At 44.8% G+C, this 14368-nt stretch overlaps 2 protein-coding genes across 4 annotated transcripts in view; one reads left to right on the top strand and one right to left on the bottom strand.

Moving 5' to 3' along the window:
• The window catches only part of LOC121383952, a 29056-nt gene that overhangs the window by 7690 nt on the left and 6998 nt on the right, over positions 1-14368 (top strand). Inside the window, exons 2-7 of one of the 3 annotated variants that reach the window (XM_041514067.1) lie at positions 1161-1191; positions 2307-2343; positions 2970-3067; positions 5269-5831; positions 6264-6637; positions 9321-9633. In XM_041514067.1, the coding sequence (XP_041370001.1) occupies positions 1161-1191; positions 2307-2343; positions 2970-3067; positions 5269-5590 (488 nt within the window). In that variant the 3' untranslated portion in view covers positions 5591-5831; positions 6264-6637; positions 9321-9633. Of the gene's footprint in view, positions 1-1160; positions 1192-2306; positions 2344-2969; positions 3068-5268; positions 5832-6263; positions 6638-9320; positions 9634-14368 lie in introns of those variants that run through there. The other 2 variants (XM_041514066.1, XM_041514065.1) reach the window with 2 other exon arrangements.
• LOC121383951 lies at positions 11048-11881 on the bottom strand. Its single transcript, XM_041514064.1, has one exon. The coding sequence runs from the start codon at positions 11618-11620 to the stop codon at positions 11054-11056; it is 567 nt and encodes a 188-aa protein (XP_041369998.1). The 5' UTR covers positions 11621-11881; the 3' UTR covers positions 11048-11053.

The following is a 14368-nucleotide window of genomic DNA, read 5'->3' as shown; positions in this document are numbered from 1 at the left end:
TTCTTTATCGATCTTTTCTTTTAACTCATTGTGATGCTGGGAAGCAGACTTAAGATTTAATTTTTTTTTAGCTCTGTGAGAACCTGTATAGTGAATCCGAAAACCTTTGGAAAATCCTTCGGCTAATTCTAAAGCTAAGTTTTGAAATGGGTAACATTCTAAGTAACCTAACAATGCTTTGATCTTTATGGGAGAACTACCTAAGTCCCAAAGGCATACGGTTGTGCATTTGAGCTGTTGGTGAAGGCATTCGGATCCCGTTTGATCTGATGGTCCCAGATTGCGAGTAGTTGGGGCGAAATGAAGGCTGGTGCTGCCAATTCTGCCTTTGAACTTGACATGCACTTACTGGATAAGCGCCCCCACACCTAATGCACAAATGTAAATAAGTACATGACCTCCGTGAGCAAACAGATTTGTAATTAAATTCATAACAATAAAAAATGTGTCTTCCTCGTGGCAAGTTGCCGCCAAAAAGGAAAAGAAAGGTGCATCCTGGGAATATGGTCACTAAAAATTCCGCTATAAATCGCCAATGGCCAAAAGTTGACTTGAGGCCTGCATTAAATTATGTCAATATAGCCAAAACCACCAGTGCAACTTACGTTGATAAATTTATCTTTGTTTAACGCAATAGATGGTATTATTAACTAGTGAAATAATGTTTTTAACTGCCATATAGTCATTTGTGTGATATACAATACATATTTAATTGCTTTTATTTAGCAATATTTCGAAAAGAAATACATTTGTAAATGATTTATACATCAAGTTGCCTCGGCGTGCGTTTTGGTGCACATTCTTCACGAGTGCCTACTGTTTCCACTTTTTCGAATTAGTTATTATTATTATTATTAAAATTTATTTATTTATTTGTTGTTGTTGTTTGTTTGTTGTTTTTTTATTTGTTAATTTGGTTGATGTTATATTTTATTATTTAAATTGTTTGTTTTAGGGGTTTTTTTTATGTGAAAGTTTGTTTTGTGATTTTACAATTATTCAGGAATGAGGCGGGTGGTTTTGGATTATTTAAATGAATGTATTTAATTACCTTTTTTGAATAAATGAAAGTTTCTTATATTGCACCTTTTTTGTTATATAACAAGTTGTCATTGTGTATATTTATTATTTTATATTATTTTTTTTTTTCTTCTTCTCAGGCTCATCCTTCCATGGGAAGAATATGAGCAGGTAAGCTGGACACTTATAATTCTCTTTATGTTCAGTAAGGTTCGTTTCCCACGTGCGTGGAGTTTGACGTAGCGCGGGCGCGGTTATCAACATCTATGCCCCGCATGTGGAAACAGTTTTGCTTGTTTTGTTTAACGACGCCGGCCTCGGTGGCGTCGTGGTTAGGCCATCGGTCTACATGCTGGTAGGTACTGGGTTCGGATCCCAGTCGAAGCATGGGATTTTTAATCCAGATACCGACTCCAAACCCTGAGTGAGTGCTCCGCAAGGCTCAATGGGTAGGTGTAAACCACTTGCACCGACCAGTGATCCATAACTGGTTCAACAAAGGCCATGGTTTGTGCTATCCTGCCTGTGGGAAGCGCAACTAAAAGATCCCTTGCTGCTAATCGGAAAGAGTAGCCCATGTAGTGGCGACAGCGGGTTTGCTCTCAAAATCTGTGTGTGATCCTTAACCATATGTCTGACGCCATATAACCGTAAATAAAATGTGTTGAGTGCGTCGTTAAATAAAACATTTCTTTCTTTTTTAATTTGTTTAACGACACCCCGCATGTGGAATCACTATAAATGATCACTGAATGAATGTATGAATGAATGAGTGAATGAATGAATGAATGAATGTATGAATGAATGAATGAATGAAAGTGATTTGGGAAGGGGTGAGGACATGGCATGTATAAGAGGTGCAACAAAAATCAATATACATGCACTTTAAATAAATGAAGTTGATTCTTTTCGGATATTTAAGATTGTTTTAAACTCAAAAACCTGTCGTTGTGAAATCCATGTCTCTTGATATAACCAGTTATGGCTGTAAGTCTCGATAAAATAACATAAGTTAATTTTTGAGTGTTGCATTACATTGTTTTACCGCATAAAATCTGAAGAAAAAAACCCCGTTCTGCATGCAATTTATACATAAATAGTTGCAATTGTTTTGACAGACAGACAGACAGATAGGCGAGCAGGTAGGCAGGAAGGCAGGCAGGCAGGCAGACAGGGAGTCAGACAGACAAACAGACAAGACAGATAGACAATTATAGTTATTTTTACAGCAATGAGTACAAACACTTAAATTTGTAAAATTTGAATGTCTTAATTTAATTTTTCAGAGAACGACTTGGCTGCACCGGAAGCGTGAGTTTTACAGTGAGTATTTTACTTCTGTGCTCACTTAGCTTAGATGTCCACCTGATTGAAATCTACTGGTGTACAACTATTACCCGTGGTAGACCAGGAGGGCTGATTTCAATCAGGTTGCTGGTTTAGGCACAGTCCCAAGGCGCTTTCCTCCTATTTTTAATGAACACACACACATACATACACACACAGACACACACACACACACACACACACACACACACACACACACACACGCACATATATATATAAAATTTAGCAGGATGGGGTCTAGACTGTAGCGAGCGAACTTGTTAGGGAGGTCTAAACATGCTTCCCCGGAAAATGTATGGAAAAAAGCCCCAAATTTGCTTGAGTAGGGAGGGGTTTCGACCCCCAAACCCCTCCCTCCTGGCACACACCTGGATAGGCAGATGAATTGAACCGACAGGACATGTGTTGGAAAATTCTTCCCGAGACAGCATTACGGGGTGTTTGCCTCAATCAATGTGGCGAAAGATTCTCTAATAATAGGATTTATTAAAAAAAATATTTCAAGCTTCCCTTATTCGACCGTGAGATAGCAACTAATCAACCACCGTGGACATACAGCATACAGGTGTCTCTACCAACAAATACGTTTCTGTTTTTTGCAGGGGACTGGTGGCGCTCCCGGGGACAGCCAAGTCGGTTCGATGTGCTGTGGCCCTACTATCCAACCCCACACAAGATGGTGCTGGAGCAAATTGAAACGGTAACTGCTGTACAGATCCGCCAGCCTGAGGCATTCATGCATAGCCGTCACCATAGACATACTTTCAAATAGTAGCGGGCCGTAGCCTCTCAGCTGATGACCTCCCCAAGGGCAGATCCAGAAAATATTTTAGGGAGGGGACCAATGGCAAATGGCACATGGACCAACTCCTTGAAAAGAGAATTTCAATGAATTTAGTTTTTTAAAGGGTACTCTGTTTTTTTTAGGGAAGAACAGGTCCCCTTTCCACGCAGATAGTTGACGTAGCGACCATGACCCCTCACCTGTTACCTTCCAACAGACATAAGACGTAGCGACCATGACCCCTCACCTGTTGACCTTCCAACAGACGTAAGACGTAGCCACCGTGAACCCTCACCCGTTGACCTTCTAACAGGCATAAGACGTAGCGGTCGTGACCCCTCACCTGTTGGCCTTCCAACAGACACAAGACGTGGCGACCATGATCCCCACCTGTTGACCTTCCAACAGACATAAGACGTAGCAACCATTACCCCTCACCTGTTGACCTTCCAACAGACATAAGACGTAGCGGCCGTGACCCCTCACCTGTTGAGGTTCCTACTGACATAAGACGTAGCGACCGTGATCCCTCACCTGTTGGCCTTCCAACAGACGTAAGACGTAGCAATCATGACCCCTCACCTGTTGACCTTCCAACAGACGTAAGACGTAGCGGCCGTGACCCCTCACCTGTTGAGGTTCCTACTGACATAAGACGTAGCGACCGTGACCCCTTACCTGTTACCTTCCAACAGACGTAAGACGTAGCAACCATGACCCCTCACCTGTTAACCTTCCAACAGACGTAAGACGTAGCGGCCGTGACCCCTCACCTGTTGAGGTTCCTACTGACATAAGACGTAGCGGCCGTCAACCCTCACCTGTTGCGGTTCCTACAAACATAAGACGTAGCGGCCGTGACCCCTCACTTGTTGACCTTCCAACAGACGTAAGACGTAGCGACTATGACCCCTCACCTGTTCTTCCAACAGACGTAAGACGTAGCGGCCGTGACCCCTCACTTGTTGACCTTCAACAGACGTAAGACGTAGCGACCATGACCCCTCACCTGTTCTTCCAACAGACGTAAGACGTAGCGGCCGTGACCCCTCACCTGTTGACCTTCCTACTGACATAAGACGTAGCGGCCGTGACCCCTCACCTGTTGACCTTCCAACAGACATAAGACGTAGCGGCCGTGACTCTTCACGTGATGAGGTTCGTACAAACATAAGACGTAGCAGCCGTGACCCCTCACTTGTTGACCTTCCAACAGACATAAGACGTAGCGACCATGACCCCTCACCTGTTGACCTTCCAACAGACATAAGACGTAGCGGCCGTGACCCGTCACCTGTTGAGGTTCCTACAGACAAGATATTGTGACCATGACCCCTCACCTATTGACTTTCCTGCAGACATAAGACGTAGCGGCCGTGACTCTCACCTGTTTACGTTCCTACAGACATAAAATATTGCGGCCATGACCATTACCTATTGACCTTCCAACATATATAAGACGTAGCATCTGCACGGCTTCACTGCGATTCAAAACAACTACTACAAACACAAAAGCTGGAAACGAGCATAATAACATGATGTTATAGTCCCTCTAGCTCGAGTCACCTCCAGCCCTCCTCTTATTGATATGTAGGGGAAGGCTAGAGGAGACTATGTAATACTTTTGCATTCGTCGACAACGAAATGCTCGCCAGCTACTGTGTCTAAATTACAATTGTTTTCCTAAATCTGATGCCACAGAGATTTAGTTTGATTATTTTCGAGTACGGTCACAACTTTAAACGTACATGTTGTTAATCAGTACCAATGCTACACCAAGAAACCCGACGCCCATATGCAAAACGAATCTACGCTGTACGTTCTTGTGGTGAAGTATAGCAAAGTGTGTGCCCACGCGACACGCATTGCGCGCTTACTTGCAGGGACTGTATCATACAGTAAAGCGGCAAAATCAGCGGCAAGCTTCGTCGGTATTACCCTTATGGAACAATTAGCGAATACGATTTTGTATGAAACGGGATATGACTTGCGAGTAAAACCCAAACGAATACAGATAATAGAGTCATACGCCCTCTCATTTTATTTCTGATTAAGAACCAGTTTTGTAATGATGGACTCCAGCCAGTTTGTAGATTGAATCTTGTTTTATCTTGCAGGCCAGACTTCAAGAAGAACAATTACTACTACTACAAACACAGACGCAACATGACATCCGTGTCACCGAGTTACCGAAAACCAAATCTGCAAGTCCGAGACAAACCTCATCAATCGCGTCAACCTCACCAATCGCGTCAACCTCACCAATATCTCACCAATCGTGTCATTCTCACCAATCGCGTCAACCTCATCCTTCGAGTCCTCCTCACCAATCAAGTCCTCCTCACCAATCACGTTAACCTCAACAATTGCGTCAATTTCACTAATCAAGTCAACCTCATCCTTCGATTCTTCACCAATGAAGTCAACGTCATCAATTAAGTCAACCTTACCAATCACGTTAACCTCAACGATCGCGTCAACTTCATCGATTGCATCAAACTCACCAGTCGCGTCAACCTCACTAATAAAGTCAACCTCATCTTTCGAGTCCTCACCAATCAAGTCAACCTCAACGATTTCGTCAACTTCGTCAATTGCGTCAAACTCACAAATCAAGTCAACTGTCCTGGCCAACTGTCAAGGTCACCGTGACATGCCATAGGAAGAACAATTTGAAAAGGTAGATATTCACTTTCTCGGTTTCTTTGTTTTCAACAAAATTGAAACAATGGTTTATACTTGAGGGGAATAATTACGTACGTTTAGTTGTTAGTACAAACATCTTGATAAAGCTCTTAATACTTTAACATCCTCTTGAAAACAAGTCACCCAAAACAGCCTAAAAACACCCCCCTACCCCCCCCCCCAAAAAAAAAGCCCCACCCAAAACAAAACAAACAACAAACAACAACAACGAAAACAATACAACCCCAAACAAATAAAACAAAACAACGCACAATATATAAATCGAAAAGACTAGCCCATGAAGTGGCGACAGCGGGTTTCCTCCCTCAATATCCGTGTGGTCCTTAACCATATGTCCGACGCCATATAACCGTAAATAAAATGTGTTGAGTTTGTCGTTAAATAAAACAATTCTTTCTTTCACCAGGTGTGGTGCACTGGTTGGAACGAGAAACACCAAATCAATTGAATGGATCCACCGAGGTGGTTCGAACCTGCAACGCAAGTACTTCAAACGAGCACTTAACCGACTGAGCTAAATCTCCTGGAAATAGTCATGATTTTGTCCAAACCTCCTTTTCACTCACTTTACACAGAGGTACGATTTTGAAAATTGTGATAGTTTTGTGAATTGTAATCAAATTGAACGCTTGTTTGTAAGCTCTTCCCCACCAGAGCGTGTTCTCCAGACCCAAGAAGACTCTGCGCCGGGGTGCGCGTCTGCCGGTGATGACGTCAATGCACGAACAACCAGCACAGGCAAATGTGATGTCATATCACAGCCTCGCCACCGAGCAAACGGTATTCATTCTCTCTCTCTCCCTCTCTCTCTCTCTCTCTCTCTCTCTCTCTCTCTCTCTCTCTCTCTCTCTCTCTCTCTCTCTCTCTCTCTCTCTCTCTCTCCTACTACACTCCTATACTAACCACCACAACAACTACTACTACTACTACTCTTGATGTAACATGGTCATTTCGATACTTCGGGGTGCGAAATGAGGAGGGAGATAGTGAGAAACCAGCAACTCCTTTCAAAAGGACTCGATTTTTATATGCATTTTTCCATAGGACAATATAGACCACAGTGTTTGACATATCAGTCGTGGGGCACTAACTGGGAAGGAAACATTTAGAAGTACACTGAGGTCGATTCATTCTGCTTCGACCCATCACACCTCAAGCGAGCACTCCACCACTGAACTACATCCACCCGTCTGTTGTCAGTACGTGTTACAAGATTTTACTATGGATCTCATTGGTGGAAACAAGGAAATCCCCTTATTGTAAATGTACAAGTCGTTCGAGTTACAGTCGCGTTCCTGTAGCTTTACGTCAAAGCTACGTGCGTTTTGGGTTACTCTGCTAAACTTTTCCACGTAACACCGATATATTTACGACTCCTTCGAGTTTTCCCGATATCTTATGGCTGTAAGATTGCCCTGGGTGACCACACGTCTCCAGTGGGCCAAGTGTAAGTGTATAACACACGTCTCCAGTGGGCCAAGTGTAAGTGAATAACACACGTCTCCAGTGGGCCAAGTGTAAGTGAATAACACACGTCTCCAGTGGGCCAAGTGTAAGTGAATAACACACGTCTCCAGTGGGCTAAGTGTAAGTGTATAACACACGTCTCCAGTGGGCCAAGTGTAAGTGAATAACACACGTCTCCAGTGGGCCAAGTGTTAGTGTATAACACACGTCTCCAGTGGGCCAAGTGTAAGTGAATAACACACGTCTCCAGTGGGCCAAGTGTAAGTGTATAACACACGTCTCCAGTGGGCCAAGTGTAAGTGAATAACACACGTCTCCAGTGGGCCAAGTGTAAGTGTATAACACACGTCTCCAGTGGGCCAAGTGTAAGTGTATAACACACGTCTCCAGTGGGCCAAGTGTTAGTGAATAACACACGTCTCCAGTGGGCCAAGTGTAAGTGTATAACACACGTCTCCAGTGGGCCAAGTGTAAGTGAATAACACACAATAACACACGTATAATACACGTCTCCAGTGGGCCAAGTGTAAGTGAATAACACACGTCTCCTGTGGGCCAAGTGTTAGTGAATAACACACGTTTCCAGTGGGCCAAGTGTAAGTGTATAACACACGTTTCCAGTGGGCCAAGTGTTAGTGTATAACACACGTCTCCAGTGGGCTAAGTGTAAGTGTATAACACACGTCTCCAGTGGGCCAAGTGTTAGTGTATAACACACGTCTCCAGTGGGCCAAGTGTTAGTGTATAACACACGTCTCCAGTGGGCCAAGTGTTAGTGTATAACACACGTCTCCAGTGGGCCAAGTGTTAGTGAATAACACACGTCTCCAGTGGGAGTAGTATTAGGGCCTGTATGGTGCCATGACCTACTTTCCCGTGATCACGTGACCTTGGTAGGAGACAATGGGCTTTGTGTAGGAAACAGTGGCCTTTGTATGGGTGGGTGCAGGTGTATGGCCTCGGTAGGAAACAATGGCCTTTGTGTAGGAAACAATGGCCTTTGTATAGGTGGGTGCAGGTGTCTGACCTTGGTAGGAAACAATGGCTTTTGTGTAGGAAACAATGAGACAATGGTCTTTGTGTAGGAAACAATGACACAATGGCTTTTGTGTAGGAAACAATGGCCTTTGTATAGGGGGTGCAGGTGTCTGACCTCGGTATGAAACAATGGTCAAGGAAACAATGGCACAATGACCTTTGTATAGGAGACAATGTCCATGGAGGAAACAATGGCCTTTGTGTAGGAGACAATGACCTTGGTACAGGTGTGCGATCATGGTGTATTCAATTCAATGTATTGAATATTACCAAACAAACTGGTGTCAGCAAACAAATAAAAGCAAAGAAACAACAACAATTAATAATAACAATATGTATAGGCCAGGTGTAAGTGACGTTGATGTTGGTTTTGGCTTCATTGTATAACGTCTATTGTGTTGTTGTATTTTTGTATTCACAGTGGACATAGACGTGAATGGTTTTTTCACAGTGTTTTATTCTAGAAACCCAAAATAATAGCCGTTAAAATATGTCTTGTGGGGAAGGACTGTAACTGTTTGCTGACTGTTTGGTTTAAAGTGAGGCTTTCATGTCGCCAGACAAAATGCGTGTGTGATGATTTTCATTCATTTGTATTTCTTTAGCACATTGTCGACGTTTTCTTTGTTGCCGTCATTCAGCCATTCATTCAGCCATTCATTCATTCGCTTTATAATAGAGGAGTACTTTATCAGACCTCTTCATCAGCCCTCATACAAAGGCATTTTATTACGCCTCTCCGAGTGTTTATGAAACCAGGTGAACTACAAAAGACATACCGACGCGTGCCCGTCTTAAGTAGCAGAATAAATTTTGTATGGTATGCACACTGACCGTGAAAGTTTGTTTCTGTTTAGCGACATCACTAGAGGACATTGATTTATGAATCATCGGTTATTGGATGAAAAACATAATTTTGACAGTTTTAGAGAAGAAACCCGCTACATTTTTTTCCCAGGGGAAACGGAGCAAGAGCTATAGGAGCCAGAGGAGCAGGAGCTATAGGAGCCGGAGCAGGAGCTATAGGAGCCATATGAGACTGGAGTTGAGCTGAATGGAAGGTCTTCCCATGACGTAGCATATTTGATGGTTTTGAAAAAGTCTTTGGACATAGGGACACGATCTTTTGTTCATGACATGTTCCGGAATAAACCAATTCTGATTCATGATGTTGTCTATTGAAGTGTTCGACGTGAACTGACGATGTTGAAACTGCCATGCCCCCTTTTATAGTCTTCTCAAAAATGCTTGTGCCGTTTTTGCCCAGTCTGCTCTCGTCGTTTCTGTTCCACGGCACTCTCTTCACGTTTCCGTTTCTGCTCGGCCTTGGCTTGCTCTACCACCTGTTGTGTTGGGGACACCATGACGACTTTGGGTGACGGGGGCTTGTTCTGTTCCTCTTTTTCTTTTTTCCATGTAGGGTCATACAGTTCTAGACATCGATCTACACTGCACATCATCTGGCTTTTTCCACCACGTTGCACTGGAAAATGAGGTTGAAGTTTACCTTCTGCTTGCAACTTGTAGAAACGGGTCCACTTATCCACGTCGGGTACATATAACTTGTACTGGTCTGACATGTTGCTTCTCTGAAGGTTTTACCTCAAATGACGATGTTACCCATTACCCTTTTATTTATACTCTCTACAATTTCTCGCATGCACACAAAGATTAAATTTTGTGTGGTACGTATGACCCATCCCCCATCCCAAAGCATAGCTCGTGCACGGCTCAGGGCCACTCCCGGGACCACACTCAGGGCCTCACACAGGGTCACACTCAGGGCCACTCAGGGCCATACTCAGGGCCTCACACAGGGCCACACTCAGGGCCATACTCAGGGTCACAGGTCCACACACACACACACACACACACACAGGGTCACCCTTAAATTAATAACAAACAAAACGTGTTATTCACGAGTTTATTTTACAAAACGAAAAGTATCACACTCATGCAATACGTGTTTAATGTCTGAACACGTTATTCAGATAGGGACATCTCGGGGACAGACTGTAATGTTCCATCACTGGATCGTCCATTCTCTGCCATCGGTAGGCGCGTAGTCCACAGCAGTAACAGACAACGGTATCATGGTCTCCCGTGTAGAAGAAACCGGCCTTGGCGAGCTCCCTCGGTTTCTGGCGTAACTGTAAGGGCCACCACCTAAATGTCTGCATTCGTGTATAGAATCCTCTCATTTCGGGTCGATGACAGAACAAGTAATGTCTCGAAAGGTCATCCCATTCGTCATCGGCGTCGTAGGCATCATCATCGTAGGGAGCAGCATCCGTTTTATATTCTCGAGCAGCATCCGTCTGATCCATGGGTTCTTCGTTCACGATTTCGACGGGTCCACGGATATCCATGGGGTCTTCATCCACAATTTCACCGGGTTCACGTGCAGCGTCCGTTTGATCTGTCTGATCTTCTTGTTTGGTAGTCACTCTTTTGATCGTGTGTCTTTCTGAACATTTACAGATCAAGACGTCGCCTTTGTCGCTGCTGCAGCTGCTAACACTGCTCGAATATCCCGATGCTATCGTCTTCGTTCCAGATAGAGTGCAACAAGATACAAAAATGTCAAAATCATCAGCAAACACGTCTGCTCTCTTCGAGTTCTCAAGCACGAATGAGCCCTTGGGAGAGAAAACACAGCCTTATATACAAGTCAGTTTAGTTGGAATCATTCTATTGATGGTACCCGTTGGGGGTGCAGAAGGAGCACTGAAGAAATCCCATCTGGTTTTGATGGTCATCTTGCATGGCGCAGGGCACACTCGAGTTCAGCTCTGGTACAAAATCACACATGACTGTGAAACAGCCTTTCAATTTCTCCCATTGTTGTAGAGAAAGGAATATTCCTTTCTTCGAAGGTTTCACAGATTTCATTTCATCACACCACCACCACTGACGCAGGTCCACCCCAGTAAAGTTCTTGTCCATACTAGCATGAACATTGGCTCCAAGGTGTTTGACCAATGTTTCATCCTTCCCTTGTTTCAAGGCTGAAATCGTTTCGTCTATCTGACTCTTACATCCACACAGTTCAACCCACTGCTTTAGATTTAGAGCGATACCTTGTTTGGTGGGGAATGTTTTCCCCTTATCACTGTCGAATTTCCGGATATGTATCAAAAGTTCTTGCTTCCATGGTTGGGCCACAACGTATACATTTTGTCCAATTTCTAGTTGGCATCGCGATCTTTCACCCTGTTCAGGGCATTGAGTAGTACTTGATGAATGTCCCGATGCCATCTTCTTCTTTCAAAATAAAAAAAGCAACAAAACACAAAAATGTGAATATCATCAATCTCTAAAACAAACTAGACGTAGATCTTGTCTGTGGACTTTTCGGCGAACGAATGGCAATGAAACAAAAAGCACCCTTTTTATACCCGAGGGAGGCACCCCCAGCTCAGTCCAAGGACGCACACCTGCACCCCCCTACACAAAGGCCATTGTTTCCTATACAAAAGCCATTGTGTCATTGTTTCCTACACAAAGACCATTGTGTCATTGTTTCCTTGACCATTGTTTCCTACCGAGGTCAGACACCTGCACCCCCCTATACAAAGGCCATTGTTTCCTACACAAAAGCCATTGTGTCATTGTTTCCTACACAAAGACCATTGTGTCATTGTTTCCTACACAAAAGCCATTGTTTCCTACCAAGGTCAGACACCTGCACCCACCTATACAAAGGCCATTGGTTCCTACACAAAGGCCATTGGTTCCTACACAAAGGCCATTGTTTCCTACCGAGGAGATACACCTGCACCCACCTATACAAAGGCCATTGTTTCCTACACAAAGCCCATTGTCTCCTACCAAGGTCACGTGATCACGGGAAAGTAGGTCATGGCACCATACAGGCCCTAATACAACTAGTGGGCCAAGTGTAAGTGAATAACACACGTCTCCAGTGGGCCAAGTGTAAGTGTATAACACACGTCTCCAGTGGGCCAAGTGTAAGTGAATAACACACGTCTCCAGTGGGCCAAGTGTTAGTGTATAACACACGTCTCCAGTGGGCCAAGTGTAAGTGAATAACACACGTCTCCAGTGGGCCAACTGTAAGTGAATAACACACAATAACACACGTATAAAACACGTCTCCAGTGGGCCAAGTGTAAGTGAATAACACATGTCTCCAGTGGGCCAAGTGTTAGTGAATAACACACGTCTCCAGTGGGCCAAGTGTAAGTGTATAACACACGTCTCCAGTAGGCCAAGTGTAAGTGAATAGCACACGTCTCCAGTGGGCCAAGTGTAAGTGTATAACACACGTCTCCAGTGGGCCAAGTGTAAGTGAATAACACACGTCTCCAGTGGGCCAAGTGTAAGTGAATAACACACGTCTCCAGTGGGCCAAGTGTTAGTGAGTAACACACGTCTCCAGTGGGCCAAGTGTAAGTGTGTAACACACGTCTCCGGTGGGCCAAGTGTAAGTGAGTAACACACGTCTCCGGTGGGCCAAGTGTAAGTGTTTAACACACGTCTCCAGTGGGCCAAGTGTTAGTGTGTAACACACGTCTCCAGTGGGCCAAGTGTAAGTGAGTAACACACGTCTCCAGTGGGCCAAGTGTAAGTGAGTAACACACGTCTCCAGTGGGCCAAGTGTAAGTGTGTAACACACGTCTCCAGTGGGCCAAGTGTAAGTGAGTAACACACGTCTCCAGTGGGCCAAGTGTAAGTGTATAACACACGTCTCCAGTGGGCCAAGTGTAAGTGAGTAACACACGTCTCCAGTGGGCCAAGTGTAAGTGAGTAACACACGTCTCCAGTGGGCCAAGTGTAAGTGAGTAACACACGTCTCCAGTGGGCCAAGTGTAAGTGTATAACACACGTCTCCAGTGGGCCAAGTGTAAGTGAATAACACACGTCTCCAGTGGGCCAAGTGTAAGTGAATAACACACGTCTCCAGTGGGCCAAGTGTTAGTGAATAACACACGTCTCCAGTGGGCGAAGTGTAAGTGTATAACACACGTCTCCAGTGGGCCAAGTGTAAGTGTATAACACACGTCTCCAGTGGGCCAAGTGTAAGTGAATAACACACGTCTCCAGTGGGCCAAGTGTAAGTGAATAACACACGTCTCCAGTGGGCCAAGTGTAAGTGTATAACACACGTCTCCAGTGGGCCAAGTGTAAGTGAATAACACACGTCTCCAGTGGGCCAAGTGTTAGTGTATAACACACGTCTCCAGTGGGCCAAGTGTAAGTGAATAACACACGTCTCCAGTGGGCCAAGTGTAAGTGAATAACACACGTCTCCAGTGGGCCAAGTGTTAGTGAATAACACACGTCTCCAGTGGGCCAAGTGTAAGTGTATAACACACGTCTCCAGTGGGCCAAGTGTTAGTGAGTAACACACGTCTCCAGTGGGCCAAGTGTAAGTGTGTAACACACGTCTCCAGTGGGCCAAGTGTAAGTGAATAACACACGTCTCCAGTGGGCCAAGTGTAAGTGTATAACACACGTCTCCAGTGGGCCAAGTGTAAGTGAATAACACACGTCTCCAGTGGGCCAAGTGTAAGTGAGTAACACACGTCTCCAGTGGGCCAAGTGTAAGTGTGTAACACACGTCTCCGGTGGGCCAAGTGTAAGTGAGTAACACACGTCTCCGGTGGGCCAAGTGTAAGTGAGTAACACACGTCTCCAGTGGGCCAAGTGTTAGTGTGTAACACACGTCTCCAGTGGGCCAAGTGTAAGTGAGTAACACACGTCTCCAGTGGGCCAAGTGTAAGTGAGTAACACACGTCTCCAGTGGGCCAAGTGTAAGTGTGTAACACACGTCTCCAGTGGGCCAAGTGTAAGTGAGTAACACACGTCTCCAGTGGGCCAAGTGTAAGTGTATAACACACGTCTCCAGTGGGCCAAGTGTAAGTGAGTAACACACGTCTCCAGTGGGCCAAGTGTAAGTGAGTAACACACGTCTCCAGTGGGCCAAGTGTAAGTGAGTAACACACGTCTCCAGTGGGCCAAGTGTAAGTGTATAACACACGT

Source organism: Gigantopelta aegis, chromosome 10 (genome assembly GCF_016097555.1).
Source record: "Gigantopelta aegis isolate Gae_Host chromosome 10, Gae_host_genome, whole genome shotgun sequence".
NCBI lineage: Eukaryota > Metazoa > Mollusca > Gastropoda > Neomphalida > Peltospiridae > Gigantopelta > Gigantopelta aegis.
Note: the sequence above shows the minus strand (reverse complement) of the source record. Positions and strands in the feature narration are given on the sequence as shown.